This window comes from Ursus maritimus, unplaced genomic scaffold (genome assembly GCF_017311325.1).
Source record: "Ursus maritimus isolate PB19 unplaced genomic scaffold, ASM1731132v1 scaffold_35, whole genome shotgun sequence".
Classification (NCBI taxonomy): domain Eukaryota; kingdom Metazoa; phylum Chordata; class Mammalia; order Carnivora; family Ursidae; genus Ursus; species Ursus maritimus.
In genome coordinates, this window is record NW_024426119.1 from 21,466,695 (window position 1) to 21,486,865 (window position 20,171).

The following is a 20,171-nucleotide window of genomic DNA, read 5'->3' on the forward strand; positions in this document are numbered from 1 at the left end:
CCTACCTCAGCGCCCGCTCTGCAAACTTCTGGCCAGCCCTTGATGCATTCCTGCCCATTCCACCCTCTGTGCCTTGGTTGGCTTGAAATAACTGCTTTGCTCAGCAGCGCCTCACCTTCCAAGTTCAATTTGAGCAGTGCCTCCTCTTTTTTTTTTTTTTTTTTTTTTCAGTTTCAGAGGTAGAATTATTTAGTGATTCATCAGTTGCATACAACACCCAGTGCTCATTACTTCAGGTGCCCTCCTTAATGCCCATCACCCAGTTACCCCATCCCCCACTCCCCTCCAGCAACCCTCAGTTTGTTTCCTTTTTTTTATTATGTTCAATTAGTTTTTGATGTAGTGTTCATCAGTTCATTAGTTGTGTATAACACCAAGTGCCCATCCCCACATGTGCCCTCTTTAATACCCATCATCCGGTTACCCCATCCCCCACCCCCTCCCTTCTGTAACCCTTGGTTTGTTTCCTGGAGTCCAGAGTCCCTCATGGCTTGTCCCCTCTGATTTCTTCCCATTCAGTTTTCCCTCCCTTCCCCTGTGGTCCTCCATGCTATCCCCTATGTTCCACCTATGAGTGAAACCATATAATTGTCTTTCTCTGCTTGACTTACTTCACTTAGCATAATCCCCTCCAGTTCCATCCCTCAGATTGTTTCTTATAGTTACGAGTCTCTTAGGGTTTGTCACCCTCTCTGATTTTGTCTTATTTTATTCTTCCTTCCCTTCCCCTATGATTCTCTGTCTTGTTTCTTAACTTCCACCTATGAGTGAAATCATACAATAATTGTCTTTTTCTGATTGACTTATTTTGCTTAGCATAATACCCTCTAGCTGCATCCACGTCTTGCAAATGGTAAGATTTCAAAAGGAAATAAAAGGCATCCAAATTGGCAAAGAAGTCAGACTCTCACTCTGCAGATGACATGATACTCTATGTGGAAAACCCAAAAGACTCCACCCCAAAAATTGCTAGAACTCATACAGGAGCTCAGCAAAGTGGCAGGATATAAAATCAATGCACAGAAATCAGTTGCATTTCTATACACCAACGAGACAGAAGAAAGAAATTAAGGAGTCGATCCCATTTACAATTGCACCCAAACTTTAAGACACCGAGGAGGAGTGCCTCTTCTGAAAAATCTTTACAACCAGCTCCACTATCTGAGCACCTCTCAGTTGACTTGTAAGCACTTGTCAACTCTCTGTCTCCCCCATTGACCAAGAGTTTCTAGAGAACAGGGAACAGTGGGGACTCAATAAACATTTGCTGTGTGCATGCATGCATGAAGGAGTTTTTCTGCTTTCAGAAAGAGCTGTAGGCGTAAGGAAGATGATGATGGTTACTTTTGTCTCGCAGTCATGGAGCATTTGTGCCAGATGCCACCCTCGGAACTTTATATGCCTTCTTTCATTTCATCTGAATCAACAATGTTATGTGTAGATGTTGTTAGACCAATTTTACAAATGGCTCAGATTGAGTAAATTGCCTAAAGTTACCTAGAAGTGGAGGAAGAGGGGAGCCAGGGTGGCTCAGTTGGTTAATCGTCTGCCTTCGGCTCAGGTCATGATCCCAGGGTCCTGGGATCGAGCCCTGCATTGGGCTCCCTGCTCAGCGGGGAGCCTGCTTCTCTGTCCCTCTGCTGCTCCCTCTGCTTGTGCTTGCTCTCTTTCTCTCTGTCAAATAAATAAATAAAATCTTAATTTTAATAAATTAAAAATGCAAGGTTGACTTTAAAAAAGAAGTGGAGGAGGAGGCAGGATTAAAAACCTATGTTCCTAATACCTCCCACTACCAGAACCGTGGTTCAGCCACCTTTACCGTCTTCCTCTTCTCCCCATTCACACAGAGGACTTGTGGGAAGACCTCCGCTTCATAGCTGTGCATGTGATAGGCATGTGTGGTGTTTTTTTTTTCATCTGAGATATTGGTGAAAGCGGCACGTGGGTGGCAAGGCAGAGAGCTCTATGGCATGCCTCTAGAGATGTTTCTTAAATTGTTCTGGCTTATTAATCGGGACTCAGGTGACAGCTGGTTTTAGCCACAGATTCACAAATGATACCATCCTTCAGTCATCTATTTCTCTTGCTTGTGTATGAGGAACTCACAGAACATCTTCAGGAAAGTTGTGCTGGAACTCAGATGTGCAAGGTCAGGAGAAGCAGTTCAATGTCTCTAAAATAAGGTCAAAGTTCAGTTTAATGACTTCATTTGGCTATTTTTTTTTAAATAATTCTTTTTTTTTAAAGATTTTATTTATTTATTTGACAGAGATAGAGACAGTCAGCAAGAGAGGGAACACAAGCAGGGGGAGTGGGAGAGGAAGAAGCAGGCTCCCAGCAGAGGAGCCTGATGTGGGGCTCGATCCCATAACGCCAGGATCACGCCCTGAGCCGAAGGCAGACGCTTAACCGCTGTGCCACCCAGGCGCCCCTTCATTTGGCTATTTTAAGAAGCTTTTAGACTTCTTATGTATCATTAACAACTCTGGAAAAGTAGATTTATCCATTGTATTATATATGGGTACTTCAAAAGAGTAAAAATATATATATATAAAGACTAAAATACCAAGCTTAGTGTTTGTTTGTTTTTTAAGATTTTATTTACTTATTTGACAGAGAGAGAGAGAGAGAGCACAAGCAGGGGGAGCAGCAGCCAAAGGGAGAGGGAGAAGCAGGCTCCCTCTGAGCAGGGAGCCTCATGCGGGGCTCTATCCCAGGACCCTGGGATCATGACCTGAGCCGAAGGTGGACTTAACCGACTGAGCCACCCAGGCGCCCCCAAAGCTTAGTCTTTAATTGGTGCAACTAAACTACTCGGAATTTGAATTTTTGTTCTATAGATGTTTATGGTGTGCTAGCTATGGGGAAGTCATTGTGTGGGGTTCAAGGGTACAAAGACAAGACTTTTGAAGCTCAAGTGCCAGTGGGGGAGATGGGAAGGTACCCAGAAACCTGGGGAAGGGGCAGAGAGAGCTGTAAAGAGGAAGCGTTCAATCCTGTTAGGAATAGGGGGTGACAGGGAAAGTGCCACCAAGGAGAGGAGTTGTGAGCTGAATCTTGACTGCTCAAAGCGATTGCTCACTGGCAGCAAGACAAGGGGTGGCACTGGGGGTAGAAGGAAGAGAGCCAAGGAAGGGCTTGGAATGATCTAGAAACTGCTAGTGGATTGGGTGGCAGCTGGCAGAGGGTGGACTGAAGAGGGAGGGAAGCCTGAGTAGGAAGACTGTCCAGGACAGTGGCTCCCAGACTGACTGTTCATCAGAATTGATTAGGGCAGGGGAGACTTGTAAAGCTTTTCATCTTGCTGGGCCTCACCCATGGAAATTCTGATTGAGATGTGGGTGAGGGAAGCTGTATATCCACAGAAACCTGGTGCTCTGCCTGGTTGAGGAAGCCCTCAGCAGACCGTGGCATCTGTCAGGAGAAGATTGGTGGGGGTGGGGGCAGGGGAGCTAATAGATGGCCATGGCAGTGGGGATGGATGGGACAGACAGGTGAGACTTGAGATGTAGGCTTTCCAGCACCTGAGGACCATTTGGTTGTTGGAGGTGGAGGGAGGGAAGGGGGCCCAGCATAGTCCCAAGTTTCTGACTTGATCATCAAGTCATCCTCTTCTGAGGAAGAGAAGTGGGTTTAGGGGGTACATAATGGTCATTAGAGCTTGGAATTTGTGAGTGTCCAAGGTCATTTAGGACCCGGTGTCTGGGACACTACGGGAAATGTGGTCTAGACCTGCTGAGAGATCTGGGCTGGAGGTCTCAGGCACACAGGTGCCAAGGCAGTTGCAGAAGCTGTTGGAAGGGAGGACACTCTAGAGAAAGCCTGTCAGGAGGAGGGGCTGGGAAGGACACCAGGAGACAGAGGGGGTACTGCGGAGACTGGGAAGGGCCTGGAGGGACAAGGGAGGGGAGGAGAGGGAGCATAGCTCTGGCCTGGTTGACCGAGAACGTGGAGACTCTGTTCCGGTCCAGAGAGCAGCTAGGAAGCTTGTGGCGTTCCCTATTCCATGCCAAGTCTTCAAGCCCTTTCTGTGCCCGGCAGCCGCAGATGCCTTCAAACAGGCAGGCAACAAGAGAAGATGCCCTCTCCTCTGCTGAGCACGTGGGGTGGGGGATTCAGCATGTTCCCAAGGACGTGTCACTTCCTAAGGGTTGTGCTCCTGAAGCCTGTGCCTCATTGTCAAGCCTCCCTTGGCTTGGAAATTGGGGTACACAGGGTTGCCTTCCATGGGAGAGTACTCGCGGGCCAGGCATGGGAGGCAGGCATCTCTGCTCCCCTGGCCCCACGGCAGGCCCGTGTCTGGCGGGCTTGGCAGGCAGGCTGAGTCTGGAGGCTCCTGCCCCGCAGGAAGGAGTCACACCAGGGAGGTCACATGAAAGCTAGTCACATTGTTTGCAGGGACTGCTGTTTGTTTGTCTAAATGCTGCAAAGTGAGCTCTTCCTCCCAGTTGAAGCGTTGCTTTGTGGGTCGAAGAATGTGAGGAAGGAGGGAGGGACCCAATGGGTGTAACTGACGTGGAACTGGGTAAACTTTGCCATGTTTACTTACCAGGCTGGGTTTCAGCCGTGGGGCCCTCAGTGATCGGCAGCATTGCTTGGCAGGGGCACCAGGCCGGGTAGGTGTGGGCGGCCTGGGAAGTCAGGGGCCAGCGAGGCCGTTGGTGTTTCCTCCGCAAGAGAGGCAGCCTTTGGTTCCCTGTGTCCTAATACTGCGTTCCATTCAGTGCTGCTCTGGGCTGGAACAAGCCGATGGAACAGATCAGCCTGCGCTCTCGAGTAGATGGCTGCAGCTGAGACGTCAAGATTCTTTTCTTTTCTTTTTAAAAATTTATTTATTTGAGAGAGACAGAGCATGACTGGTGAGAGGGGCAGAGGGAGAGGGAGAAGCAGACTCCCCACGGAGCAGGGAGCCCAAGATGGGGCTCCATCCCAGGACCTTGAGGTCATGAGCTGAGCCGAAGGCAGACGCTTAACTGACTGAGCCACCCAGGCACCCCTGAGAGTTCAAGATTCTTTTCAAAGCCGGACTCATTTAATGACCAAGTAGTCCAAAGTAGGACTTGCAGGCGCTGGCTCCATGGAGGATATGTTGTGACTTTGTGTGGTGTTTGGTGAGCTACTGACCTCCCTGGGCTTACGTTTTGGGGTCAGTAAAACTGAAGGCTTGGATTGGCTCAGTGACTTTAACATTACTTCTCAGAACTCCCAGCTGCCGTGGGAGGACCCCAGGGACGTCAGCTGTGGCCCCCAGCTCGGAGCCTTCTCAGAACGCCTCCACTCTTACCTGCCTCACATAGGAGGCTGCCCCCATTTCATTTGAGGTAAGCCTTCTGTGGCTTTAAAAAGAACATTGACAAACTACTTGGAGTAGACGATCTCCCAGGACCCTTTCAGTTCTAAAATTCTCTAGTGGCTGGGGTGCCTGGGTGGCTCAGTTGGTTGAGTGGCCGACTCTTGATCTCAGCTCAGGTCTTGATCTCAGAGTTGTGAGTTCAAGCCTCATGTTGGGCTCTAGGCTGGGCTTGGAGCCTACTTAAAAAATAATAAAATGAAATAAATGAGATAAAATTCTATAGTGTCCAACTCTTGATACATTGGGATATTCCGTTAATGATTTCAGCTTTATGAGGTTAGCAATATTTTTGATAGCAGACCTGAAGTAGGAAACAGTAGCCCATGGCAACAAGTATGTGTGGAGGGAGGGTGGGTGTGCCTGTGTGTTATGGGGCTTCTGTCCAGCTGTTTGCATGGACATGTGTACCTAAGTGTGTATCATTGCCTTCCAGGTCATTCTTCCATTTTCTCTGTCTCTGTGTCTGAAATCTTAGCCATCCCATGACTCATTTCAGCAAGCTCCTGTGCTCCCAGCTGCCTGTCAAGAGCTAAAGCAACCCAAATAAATTAGGGAATGGTGATTGATACCCTGCCAGTGAGATATATATATTTCTTTGCTTAAATAAGTCAATTTATATTGATAAATATAGATAGATAAATAGATGTGCTCCTTAATCAACTTTGTCCCAGTTTAGTACTGGCACTCTGAAATTTATTTTATACTTTTCTTTATTTCCTCCAACATCATATGAAAATTTTAAGCATACAATAAAGTTGAAAGGACTTTAGAGCGAGAACATTTGTCCTACCATCTAGATTCTACCGTGAACATTTCACCATATTTGTTGTATTATATGTCTGTCCATCGTTGTATCCTTCTATCCAGCCCTCAGACCATCTTATTTTTTGAAGCGTTTTAGAGTAAACTACATACATCAGTACATGTGCTCCTAAATATATTAGTGTGTCTGTTGTTAAGAGTTTCCTATTTGTTGAGTTCTTTGTATAAAATTTTCAGACAGTGAAACACCGGTCTTAACTCTGTGTTCTGTGAGGTTTGAAAAGTGCTTACCACTGTGCAACCCAAACCCGTCAAGGTACAGAATGTTGCCATCAGCCCCAGAACGTTCCCTTGAGAGCCTTCCCACTCACTGCCCAGCGACAACTACCGTTCTGATCCCACCGCACCCCCACCTTCGTTTTACCTGTCCTAGCACTTTAGAGGGAATCAGAACGTACTCGTTTGTGGAACGCTTCTTTGGCTCCAGCCTCATGTTTTGGAGATCCCTTCACCTTCTGGCTGGTGTCTGTAGTTGATCCTTTTTATCGGTGAGTAGTATTCCATTGCATGAATATACCACAGTTGTGGGTTTTTTTTGTCTTTTAATTCATTCTCATATTAATGGACATCTAGTCTGTTTCTCATTTTTGGCCGTTATGAATAAAGCTATATGAAGATTCATGTACAAGTCTTTTTGTGGATGTATATTTTGATATTTGCCTCTAAAGATTATTCTGATTATAAAAGTAATGTATGCAATTGTAGAAAGTATATAGAACTGTAATAAGGAAAATTAAAATGTCGTAATTTTATTGCTCGGAATCTTTGTCACTGAAGACCCCTGAAGGTACGATCTTTCAACACAAAGGAGTATTTCCTCAGGGTCGGAGGGCACTGGTAGACCAGTGGCCCGATGAGCAGAGAGATGCAAATATGCACTTTTGCACATGCGGCTCCGGGTTCGAGGCTGGCTGGGTTAGCAGGAAGGCCATGGTGACCGAGAGCAAATGCCTTTCCTTCTTGGCAGCCCAGCATGTACACATAATAGATGCTTAGCGAGTGTCTGTGGAATGAATGAATGGATGAACGGATGGACAAACAGATGAAGAGCGCTGCAGGACAGTATGAGACGTGGGGTCGGGGAGGAGAAGCAAGGGTAGTCCGTGCATGCTGCAGGCAGGAGGAGAGGAATGAATCGGCCCTGTGACAGACATGACAGCCACCTTGTCTCTATCTTGAGCAGCGTTGAGGTGCCACTGGTGAGTTCTGGAGAGTGACACCGCCCCCTCCCAGTGTGTGAGCGTATTAGACACACGGGTCAGTCTCCAGGGCTGCCTCCCCAGGAGACTGCGCCCTGGGCGCTTCAACAACAGGTGCTTACGTTCTCACAGTTACGGAGGCTGAGAAGTGCAGGGGTGTAGACAGCTGCTCTCTTGCTGTGTATTCACATGGCCTTTTGTGGTGCATGCAAGTGGAGAGAGAGTTTACCTGTGAGCTCTCTGGCGTCTCTTCCTGCAAGGACACTAATCTCATCAGATCAGGGCCTTAGGACCTCGTTTAACCGTGGTAACCTCTTAAAGACCCTATCACCAAATTCAGTCACATTGGAGATTAGGGCTCTAACATATGAATTTGGGGGCTGGGGATAGAAGCACATTCAGTACATAGCAGTGTGGTTCTGCCTAAGGACTTGCGTACCAGCCCTGAGTCAGGTGTTGCGTTCACCTGTTGGGAATTGAGCTCAGTGGCTGCATCTGGCCTTCCACATTTCCCGCAGTGGGAAACCTTGGCTACCGACCAGTGCAGTAAGACTGAAATAACACTGCTGTAGCAATAGTTCCGTAACATCTGGCAGAGTGCTTTCAACTACAAATTCTAATTTCACCTCCCAGGAAACCTGTGAAGTAGGTATTATACCTACTTTGTAGATGAGAAAAACAAGGCACAAGAAGTTAAGTGTCTGGCCCAGAGCCCCAGAACCAATCCGTGGTGAACCAAATCCCTCTGCTCCAACTCTTGTTAAGAGCTCTCAGATTTCCCATGAAGGGACTCAAGACGTCCTCTCCATCCCCAGGCTTTCAGTTTTCAGGGTGTATTCCGGAAGCTTTGGGAATTCCATTGCCCATAAAATGAAGCAGCTGGGTCTGGTGCATCACAGACACACTGAAGGTTACTTCACAAGCCAAAGTTCGGTAAAAGTGTTCCCGATGAGGGAACTGACTGAGCAGACAGAAAGCTCCCTGAGTCTCATGATCTCATGATCTGTGTTTTTGCTTTCAAAGTGCTGAAATTAAGGCTGCTTTATTGTGTTGGTCAGTACAACAGGGTATGGATTCCCGATCCTGAAGAAGTTTGGAAGTCTGCTGAAATAGCCAAAGACTACAGAGTTGGTGACAAAGTCCTGCGACTCTTGCTGGAGGATGGAACGGTGAGGGTCCTTGCTGGCCGTGGCTGCCACAACATGTAAACGGGTAACTGGGCCGTGTGTGGAGGGTGACATATGGCCCCGTGGGCGTGGCCAGCTGGTGCTGTAGATCCTGTCTGTGCCGCACGCCTGACACTGCCCTAATGAAAGCACCAAGCGCCCTGTGTCACCAGGGCCTCTCTCTGGAAAGAGACACAGGAAGCAGGTCTGTGCCCTGTGCTGCATCCCCAAGGACCTAGCATGGCGGGGAGAATGCTGAAAATCGATCCGCCATTTTGGTTTCATGGGTCTCAGCAGAGAGACTGGGCAAAGATGAGAAACTTGGAGGGAGGTGGTTTGAGCCCAACGCATAAATTGGTAGAAAGAAATCTCAAGATGGGAAGAGGCAGAGAAATAGAGGAGGGAGATAGAAAATAGGAAGGGAGAGGGAGCAGTGGGAAGGAGAGAAAGTCCGTCCATGGGTGGTAGAAACAGGCAAGAATTGGGACCTCCAGGGGGGTGTGTGGCAGGGTGATTAGGAAAGTGATGGGAGGTAGGACAGGAATGGAATGCCCAGCTTTGTGTGACATTGTGAGGAGCCTGTCCGTGCTGGTGTGGCTGGATCATGTCAGTGGTGGTTTCTGTGCTCCCCAGGGTGCCTGTGAGCAGGTCCTCCCAAAGGCCAGATATGTCTTTTGAGTACCAGCTCCAGCAGAGTTTACCATTACTTAAGCATCTACCATGAGTTGTCCTTTGCTCCATAGCCGTAATGACACCCACTGGATCCATAGCATCAAGTTTCTGGATGCAGAGCTGGACAAAGGGTTCGTGTTCCATCTGGATGTTAGATTTGGTCCAGGGAATATCCTATGAATATTAAAATGCTGGAATTTTTGAGTCATGCACATGGTCTCTGTAGAAACAGGACACAATATTTACAATCAGACTGCCCTGGATTTGGGAGTCATTTCCTGAGATCCTGGGAATGGAGATGAGCATATGAGCATAGCGGTTTAGGGCACTTCTTCAAGAATCATTCTATCTGGATTCAAAGCCTGCCATGGCCACTCGCTAAGTCTACAGCCGTGAGCCCCTGGGTTTCTTCACATGCACATTGGAGTTCAGAACAGCACGGCAGTGACAGGCTGCTGAAGATCAAATGAGATGATCCGTGTGTGTGCGTATGTGTGTTTGCATGCGTGTGGGTGTGTGCGTGTGCGGGCCGACTCAAGAGAGGCCCGTAGGAAGGACGCCACGCTCACCCTTTCCCACCAGTGGCTCCTTGCAGCCTGGTTGAGCGCCTCCCACGCACCGCCCAGGTTCTCATTAGGGAGCAGGTGGCTCTGGGAAGCAAAATCTCACGACTGCAGGGGCAGTAGCCACTTGCTGCTGTAGTCGTATCAGCAGGGCTTCAGGTAGCACATTCCTGGCTCTGCACCCGAGCCCAGGAGAGGCAGGTAAGAGAGCAGGCAGCCAGACTGCTCCTTAGCTTAACCCTTCTTCTCTCTCATGGGGGACAAAGCCTGTTCTGTGCCTCCAGCTGTTCATCTAATATTCTTTACATTTTCTGCCCTTCCTCCAAAGACTCTCCTGTTTCTCTCTCTCTCTCTCTCTCTCTCTCTCTCTCTCACACACACACACACATATACACACACACACAGGGGCTGAACTGGAAAAGGAGGTTATTGATTTAAAATAGATAACAGAAAAGCTCAGGGAAAGAAAAATCATAGCTGAGCAGCATTTTTAAAATTTTATTATCAAAATAAAAATGTGTAGGTTAAAAATATTGTACTTGACCCTTATCTTACATCACTCACAAAAATTAACATGAATTAAAGATTTAAAAGTAAGACCTGAAACCACAACACTCCTGGAAGAAAACATAGGAGTAAGTCTCCTTGACGTGAGTCTTGGTGATGTTTTTTGATTTGACACCTAAAGCACGAGCGACGAAATAAAAAAATCAAGCAAGTATGACTACATCAAACTAAAAAGCTTCTGCCCAGCAAAAGAAACTATCCACAAAGTGAAAAGACAACCTACAGAAGGGGAGAAGTATTTACAAACCATATGTCTGATAAGGGGGTATTATCCAAAATATACTCATATGTGGAATTTAAGAAACAAAACAGATGAACATAGGGCAAGGGAAGGAAAATTAAATAAGATGAAAATTGAGACGGAGACAAGTCATAAGAGACTCTTAACTATAGGAAACAAACTGAGGGCTCCTGGAGCGGAGGTGGGTGAGGGTCTGGGGTAACTGGGTGATGGGCATTAAGGAGGGCATTTGATGTAATGAGCACTGGGTGTTCTATGCAACTGATGAATCACTAAATTTTACCTCTGAAACTAATATAAAAAATGTTTAAGTTTTAAAAAAAATCAATACTGCTGAAAAAAAGGAATTCTTAAAACTCAATAGCAAAAAAAACAAAGTTAAAAATGAGCAAAGGACATAAACAGACATTTTTCTGAAGAAGACGTGCAGCCGGCCAACAGACACGTGAGAAGGTGCTCGGCACGGGTAGTCATCAGGGAAACGCACATCAGAACCACCATCCGTATCGCCTCGCGCCGACTGCGACGGCCGTCATCAGAAGGACAAAAGGTCACATGTTGTGTGGATGTGGAGACAAGGGAGCCCTGTGCCCTGTTGGTGGGATTATAAATTGTGCAGCCACTATGGAAAACAGAATGGAGAACCCACAAAATTTTAAAATAGAACCACCATATGATCCAGCAGTTCCTCCTCTAGGAATATATCCAAAGGAAACAAAAACACTAACTCAAAAAGGTATCTGCACCCACATGTTTATTTTTTTTTAATGATTTTTTATTATATTATGTTAGTCACCATACAGTACATACCCGGTTTCCGATGTAAGGCTCGATGATTCATTAGTTGTGTATAACACCCAGTGCACCATGCAATACGTGCCCTCCTTACTACCCATCACCGGTCTATCCCATTCCCCCACCCCCCTCCCCTCTGAAGCCCTCAGTTTGTTTCTCAGAGTCCATAGTCTCTCATGTTTCATTCCCCCTTCTGATTACCCCCCCTTTCTTTATCCCTTTCTTCCCCTACCGATCATCCTAGTTCTTATGTTCCATAGATGAGAGAAATCATATGATAGTTGTCTTTCTGTGCTTGACTTCTTTCACTTAGCATTATCTCCTCCAGTGCTGTCCATGTTGCAGCAAATGTTGAGAACTCGTTCTTTCTGATAGCTGAGTAATATTCCATTGTATATATGGACCACAGCTTCTTAATCCAGTCATCTGTTGAAGGGCATCTCGGCTCCTTCCACAATTTAGCTATTGTGGACATTGCTGCTATGAACATTGTGCACCCCCATGTTTATAGCAGCAGCATTCACAGTAATCAAGATGTGGAATCACTGACGTGGCTGTCCATCGCCAGGTGAACGGGTAAAGAAGTCGTCGCGTATGAGCCTCCGTACAGTGGAACGTTAGTCATAAGAAACAAGCCCTAACATTTGTGACAACATGGTTGGAACTTGAAGGCATTATTCTAAACAAAATAAATCAGAGAAAGACAAGTCCTGTAGGATCTCACTTATATGTGGAATCTAAAACAAAACAGAGCAAAACCCGTAGAAAAAAAGATCAGACATCTGGTTACCAGAGGCAGGGGTCGGGGAGGGGGAATTGGAGGAAGGGGATCAACAGATACAAACGGCTGGGGCTACACTGCTAGGACAATTCAGCTAAGTCCTGAGAAATCACAAGGAGAAAATTTTTGTCTTTTTTCTTTTCTCCCTTTTTTTATTACATTGGTAGAAATGATGGGGGTTAGCCAAACCTGCCGTGCTAATCATTACACAGTATATGTAAGCAAACCATCACGTCGTACCCCTTCAAATTATACGGTGCTTTATGTCAATGATTTCTCAATAAAACAGGGAAAAATAGTAACTCTGCTTGGGGCCAACCCACAAATGTATTTGCGTTGAAAACAGAGCACGCAGCTAGGATTTAATCCAGCTGGCCTGGATTGCCCTGAGCTGTTCTCAGGCCACACAGACCGACCAAGTCACCGACAAGCAAAACCCTGTTGGCGTTGACAGGAGGCATCGTGACGCAGGCTTCAGAGTCAGCCAGATCCCTACGAACTGTGTGAGCTTGGACAAGGAGCATACCGTCTCTGACGCTGTCTCCTTGGCCGTTGATTAGGGGAGTCATGCCCTCCTTGGAAGGCAGTTTTGAGGAGTGCCGAATACTTGGCAGGGTCTGCACAGTGGGCACCTGTGAGGGGGGCAGCCGGTCACCGTGTGGAGCTGGTTCAGGACGGGGGATCAGAAGGAAGGCGGCCTAGGAATGTGGAAGGGAAACAAGCTTGCTGGGGGATCTTGCTCAAGTCACTTCCCCAGGCTGTGAAATGAAAGTGAAGCAAGTTAGAGCAGGTGGTCATCAAGTCCCTTGATGTTCTGACATTTGGAGCCCAGTCACCTGTGGTATGGACACCCCAGGGCTTGCTGACCTCTCCTTCATTCTGCTCAGGCAACTGCTTTCAGGATGCTGGGCAAAATCCGGCGGAGGAAACACCATCCCCAGCAAGTTACTCAGCGCGGGGCTGAGGGTGACAGGAGCAGGCAGCCTGGAGTTAAAGACAGGAGTCAGGAGCACCCGGGCCCCCTCAAAGAGAGACCATCACCCACATGGGCTCCTTCAGACATGTCTCACCACCCAGCAGAACCCTGTTTTCAAGCAAAACTTCCATGGCACTCAGCATCTAAACTACGTACAAGTGGACCCCCTCCGGTAGAGTTGGGGATCGCGTGCCCAGGTCCCTGCCCATGTGGCTTCCCTGTCACCTGTCATTGAGGCTTCAGTGAGGTCCTGTAGCTCCACCCAGTCTTTTCACTCGCCCAGAAAGGGTGAGTAACTTGCCCTAGGGCACACAGCCAATACCCTGGTCCCCTGGCTCCCATTTCCCAAGAGTCAGCCATGGAGATTATTTTCTCTTTGATAGGTGTAAGTTTGTTTTTCAGAGTCTGATAGGGGGCAGATAGGACAGAGGATGGGAGTTCAGAAACACCAAGAGTCTTTTACTTCCAGAACTTTAATTTCATCTTTGTCCACAGGAGCTGGATTATTCCATTGATCCGGAATCTCTGCCTCCGCTCCGGAACCCTGACATCCTCGTGGGTGAGAATGACCTCACGGCCCTCAGCTATCTCCACGAGCCCGCGGTCCTGCACAATCTCAGAATCCGCTTTGCAGAATCCAAACTCATTTACACCTACAGTGGTAAGGAGAGCAATTCTAAAAGAGCAGGAATGACCCAGAAACTCCGTGCTTGCTGTCTAGGGTGTCCTGAGTACATTTTATATCATGTTTACGTTAGAAATGTTGACTTCTGCCAAAATGTATACTCAGACCTAGACATTTGCCCAGATTTTTGTCTAACAAGCACAGACATTTGATCTTCAAGAGTCTGTTGTAAACAGAAGTGTCTACAGGTGGGGAGAATCTTTCCCAAGAATTAAGATCAGACCCAAGAAAAATATATCTGGATAAAGCTTGTGTTTGAGTTTCTCACTGGATGTGATACATATATTATCTATTTTGGGCAATGATGTTATCATTATATTTACATTGAGAATTGCAAAATCTTTCAGTTGTAGGGCATTCCCATCTGTCATCTCTTCCAACCCTGACAGTTGCCCAGAAATGTGGGTGGCGTCCACAGGGAACTGAGATCCAGAGCATTACGTGACCTGCCCAAAGTCACATGGCAGGTTTAATAACTGGCAGAGCTGGGCTTGCTCCAAAGAACCTGGAGAAGCAGGTGACAGTAAGAACCCCAGCACTGCATCGGACATCTTTCCCCAGGAATCATTTTGGTGGCCATGAATCCTTACAAGCAGTTGCCGATCTACGGAGATGCCATCATCCACGCCTACAGTGGGCAGAACATGGGCGATATGGACCCGCATATATTTGCTGTGGCAGAAGAGGCCTACAAGCAGATGGCCAGGTAGCCTCCTGCTGGGCAGGGCTTCCTCTTTCTCTCCCAGCGCCCCGCCCCTGCGTGTGCTGGGCCCTCACAGTGGAGGGGAAACCTCTGGCATTGATCTTACTAAAGGTGACCATGAGACCAGAGGGGGTGCTTGGTAGAGCGGACCACCTAATAGCGTAGTAGCAAACGACTGCCGTTGTAACCCGGCTAGACCAAGTTTCCTGGTTCCTCTTTCTTCTAGCTGGTCAAAAGTCAGACCTCCCAGTCTGGGAATGGCAGATGCTTCTCTTGCGGTGTGTTTGGTTGGAGGAATATTGATTTATTCTCCACTGTGGCATGTTGAAACTTTTTCCCCGATTCAGGCCAGCAAAATCTTATGATAGATGAGCACAGGTTTTTAGATGTAAGAGATTTTGAGTTTTATCCTAATTTTGCCACCCGTGTTTTGTATGGCCCTGGGGAGTTCTCGTTTCACTAGCAAACATTTATTAAAAGTGTCCTGTGGACCAGGCACTGGGCACACGTTCCTGTACATCATCGTGGGTGCCCTCAGACGGGCCTGTGATGGAGATATCTGGGCATTAAGCTGAGATTTGGGGATCACCCACCCAAGGTCACCCAGCAAGCGAGCTGGGAGGTTTGCTCAGGGTGTTTGACTCCACGTGTCGTTTCTTTGTCCCATAACTATTCCTTTCGGCTTCAATGTCCTCATCCATAAAGTATGAAGAATAGGAACACCATCTTATTTTTGTAGACCCTTTTATTGTTTGCAAAAGAACTTTCCGGGCAGCAATCTCCTTTAAGTCTTGCGACACCCCTGTGAAGTCCGTTGAGCCACCATCATTGCCCTGCACCTGCTAACTCTTTACCCCATCATCCCGGGCACCGCATCTGAGTTCCTCAGCTTTCGTGCCTTCATCGGAGAGCACCCATTCACGTTTCACTGCCTGTAATCAGGGGACAGGAATGCTGGCATAAACAAGTAGCAGTGTATGGTTCTCTCCTGCGAAAAAGGCTAATGGGCTGATGGGTAGTCTGGGACGAGCATGGCACCCCACCAATCGTCAGGGACCCGATGCCTTCTATCCTCTGTCCCTGGAATGAGGCTCTCCTCCTGAGGGCAAGCTAAAACTTAGCCTTCTCCTCCATATTCTAGGCGATAGAATGTCAGAGGGGAAGTGTGTGCCCCGCCTGGTTAAGGAGACTTCCTGGAAACCCCACAAAACACCTCTGCTCGCAGCTCATTGGCCGGGACCTACTCCCACGGTCATGCCTAGAAGCAAGCAAAGCTGGGATCTATAGTCTTCCATATGGGCAGCTGTGTGCCCACTAAAAACTGGGATATAGTCTCTAAGAAGGAGGAAAAGGGTGAATGTTGGGTCAAGATTTACCAATTAATGGCCAGTTACTTTGGTCTCTGCTACAGCAAGTTTCCTTCCAATTACAAAACACCCATGGTTCTGGGATTTGCCCTGGCTCCCTGTAGGTCTGCAGGGCATGTCTGTGATTGAAGTCCATGGCTCACAGCCCGATGGGCCAGGGCTGCTCCTGGGTGTCAGCAGTATGAGCTCACTGGAGCTCTAGGGCTGAGCCGGGTTCAAGCTCGAAGAGCCCGTTTTGAGGTCTAACTGTAACAGTACTGAACAAAAAGAAGTTTATGCTGGACGTGCTGATGCTAAACTGGGAGTGAGAAGAGCCTGGCTTTAAAACCCCCTCTGTGTGCTACCTGGCCAGAGGGTACTGGCGGTGTCTGTCACTCATGTCCTCAGGGGCTTGCTGTCTTGGACAGGAGCTCTAGCTCTGAGGTCCTCCTGGTGTCCACAGTGGGGCTGCATGCTCTGTGTCCTGGGTCAAGTCACTTTGCCTTTTTGAGTCACTATTCTTTTTGAGCCGCTGTTGTATTCTTCTGTAAAATGGGTATATGTGGCATAGAATTTTTTTCAAGGCTTAAATGAGAGTCCATATAAAGTATTCATGGAGTGCCTAGTATATAACAATGCTGGATACCTAGCACAGCGTTGAGTAAGTTTCTATCATCATCTCATTATGTGAAAAGTTGAAGACAGTTTTTAAAGATCTCTAAATTATGTAGAACCTGTCAGTTTACTGTGCACATATGTTCCCAAGCATATTTTGAATAATTGCTCTCCAAATAATGTCTTTAAAATGTTTTATGTTTATGTGGGGATACACAGAGAGGAGTTGACCTGGGCCCGAGACGGCGATCTTCAGAGGCCTGCTTGCAAGCTTGGCCCAGGGCTAGCCTCTGGGAACTTGGATTTTAGGAAGTTTCCCACCCTGCCTAACTGCTGAGAGTGACGCACTGAACCTAAATTGTTTGTGTAAACGATGGCGTTCATGCTGAGCATGTGGAATTTTGGTATGTGCTCGTCAGAAGACGCCTGCGCGACGAGCCCCCGGTGAAACCCTGGCCGCTGAATCTCTGAAGAGCTTCCCTGGTGCACAGCACTTCGCGTGGCTGGTCGTAACTCATTGCTGGAGGCATGAAGTGTTTATGCCTGGCTTTTGCAGATTGATTTTGTGTCCTTTTGCTATCATAAATCTTAGCCATGAGCATGGCTATGTGCTGAGTCCTGTGAGTCCTCCTAGCAGGTCACTGACCTAGGAGTGGTCTTGGGGACCTTTAGCATGGGGACAGAGCAGGAAACAGAGCTGTGTGTTCAGCTTGATCACATAGAAAAAAAGACTAGAAGGAAATTCATGGGAAATGTTAAAAACAGTTACCTTGGAGTAATGAAATAGTTTGCCTTCTTTCTGCTTGTCTGCATTTTTCTTACTGAGTGTATATTGCCTTTTTAATAGGAAGAAATAAACATTTTAAAAGTCCTTTTATTTGCTTTAGAAACAATAAAAATCAGTCAATCATTGTAAGCGGGGAGTCAGGTGCTGGCAAGACCGTGTCCGCTCGCTACGCCATGAGGTACTTTGCCACCGTCAGCAAGTCCGGCAGTAACACGCACGTGGAGGACAAGGTTCTGGCGTCGAACCCCATAACTGAGGTATGCAGCCTGCGGGGGTGGGGAGCAGGGTCACAGGTGACAGTGTGTGACGATGGAGGGGTGGGTTGTTTTGTGTATGTGGTGTCTTGGCTAACTCGAGTCCCTGCCCTTTAAAGACCATGGAAGTGAGGGCAGGAGAGAGCCAAGAAGTCTGTTTCTGGTGGGATTTGAGGGAGCTTGGGGTAGAGACTGCTGCCACCAAGGCTCTCTCCTCAATCCACTGGGCTCCTGAAATCAGATTTCAGGAGTCCCTGTCTGCATTTCTATCCCAAATGAAATGTCCTCAACCATAGACAGCACTGGTGCCCTGAGACCAGTGGTGTTTTCCAGCCAAGTGCACCAACTTTCACGAGCTGATCGATAAATATTCAGAAGTTTTTTGCAAGACAACTATTAAACCTTTGGTAGTTTGACATCAGTCATGGTGGGAATATTTACATCTTACAAATTAGCAAATGCCCCTTATCAAGACTCTTCCTCCTCCCCTCCCTGAGAGCTGATCCATCCGCACAACACTAACGAGGTCAGAGGTGTGGGCAAGGCCAGCTGCGATGGCACTCAGGACTAAGGAGCCAGCCCTCAAGGGAGAAGGGGCATCTGAAAGGCTCAGGAGATGTCCAAAGGCCAGCTCTGGCTGCTTTACACAATGGGAAAAGGATTGACTTAGATTTGTTTGGAAGCACAGCAAAAAAATAAGTCTATTAGATTCCTAGACCTCCTGTTTTCTCATATCAAAATCATCAATGAATATTTATCAGATTACCTATTTTATTTAAGCCACTGTGTCACATAATACAGGAAGTGATGGAAAAGAATAAGACCCAGTCCCCAAGTCTTTTTTTTTATTATGTTAGTCACCATACAGTATCCTTAGTTTTTGATGTAGTGTTCCATGATTCATTGTTTGCATATAACACCCAGTGCTCCATTTAATATGTGCCCTCCTTAATACCCATCACTGGCCTATCCCAGTCCCCCACCCCCCTCCCCTCTGAAGCACCTGTTTGTTTCCCAGAGTCCACAGTCTCTCGTGGTTCATTCCCCCTTGTGTTTACCCCCCCATTCTTCCCTTCCTTCTCCTACCGATCTCCCTGCTATTTCTTATGTTCCATAAATGAGTGAAACCATATGATAATTGTCTTTCTCTGCTTGACTTATTTCACTTAGCATAATCTCCTCCAGTCCCGTCCATGTTGCTACAAATGTTGTGAAATCGTTCTTTTTGATGGCTAATATTCCATTGCATATATGGACCACATCTTCTTTATCCATTCATCTGTTGAAGGGCATCTCGGCTCCTTCCACAATTTAGCTATTGTGGACAATGCTGCTATGAACATTGGGGTGCATATGGCCCTTCTCTTCACTACGTCTGTATCTTTGGGGTAAATACCCAGTAGTGCAATTGCTGGATCATAGGGTAGCTCTATTTTTAACTTTTTGAGGGACTTCCCCACTGTTTTCCAGAGTGGCTGTACCAACTTGCATTCCCACCAACAGCGTAAGAGGGATTCCCTTTCTCCATATCCTCTCCAACATTTGTTGTCTCTTGCCTTGTCAATTTTTGCCATTCTAACTGGCATAAGGTGGTATCTCATTGTGGTTTTGATTTGAATTTCCCTGATGGCTAGTGATTTTGAACATTTTTTCATGTGTCTGTTAGCCATTTGTATGTCTTCATTGGAAAAGTGTCTATTCATATCTTCTGCCCATTTTTTGATTTAATTATTTGTTTCTCATGTATTGAGTTTGAGAAGTTCTTTATAGATCTTGGATACCAGTCTTTTATCTGTAGTGTCATTTGCAAATATCTTCTCCCATTCCGTGGGCTGCCTCTTAGTTTTTTTTGACTGTTTCCTGGGCTGTGCAGAAGCTTTTTATCTTGATGAAGTCCCACAAGTTCATTTTTTCTTTCGTTTCTCTTGCCTTTGGAGATGTGTCATGAAAAAAAGTTGCTGTGGCCGATGTCGAAGAGGTTGCAGCCTATGTTCTCCTCTAGGATTTTGATGGATTCCTATCTCACATCGAAGTCTTTCATCCATTTGGAGTTTATTTTTGTGTATGGTGTGAGAGAGTGGTCAAGTTTCATTCCCTTGCCTGTAGCTGTCCAATTTTCCCAGCACCATTTATTGAAGAGACTGTCTTTTTTCCACTGGATGCTTTTTCCTACTTTATCAAAGATTAGTTGACCATAGAGCCGAGGGTCCATTTCTGGGCTCTCTATTCTGTTCCATTGGTCTCTGTGTCTGTTTTTGTGCCAGTGCCAGGTGATCACAGCTTTGTAGTATAGCTTGAAATCAGGCAACGTGATGCCCCCAGCTTTGTTTTTCCTTTTCAACATGTCCTTGGTGATTCGGGGCCTTTTCTGGTTCCACACAAATTTAAGGGCTGTTTGTTCCAGCTCTTTGAAAAATGTCATTGGTATTTTAATCGGGATGGCATTGAAAGTGTAGATTGCTCTGGGTAGCATAGACACTGTAACTATGTTTATTCTTCCGATCCATGAACATAGAATGTTTTTCCATCTTTTTGTGTCTTCTTTAATGTCTTTCAACAGTGATCTAGTTTCTAGAATATAGATCCTTTACCTCTCTGGTTAAGTTAATTCTGAGATATAGTATGATTTTTGGTGCTTTTGTAAAT

General features: G+C 46.8%; 1 protein-coding gene across 1 annotated transcript in view; it reads left to right on the top strand.

Annotated features, from left to right (window-relative positions):
- The window catches only part of MYO5C (myosin VC), a 96,289-nt gene that overhangs the window by 3,587 nt on the left and 72,531 nt on the right, over window positions 1–20,171 (top strand). Inside the window, exons 4-7 of the mRNA XM_040620422.1 lie at window positions 8,433–8,543; window positions 13,631–13,796; window positions 14,382–14,526; window positions 17,372–17,528. Of these exons, the coding sequence (XP_040476356.1) occupies window positions 8,433–8,543; window positions 13,631–13,796; window positions 14,382–14,526; window positions 17,372–17,528 (579 nt within the window). The remainder of the gene's footprint in view (window positions 1–8,432; window positions 8,544–13,630; window positions 13,797–14,381; window positions 14,527–17,371; window positions 17,529–20,171) is intronic.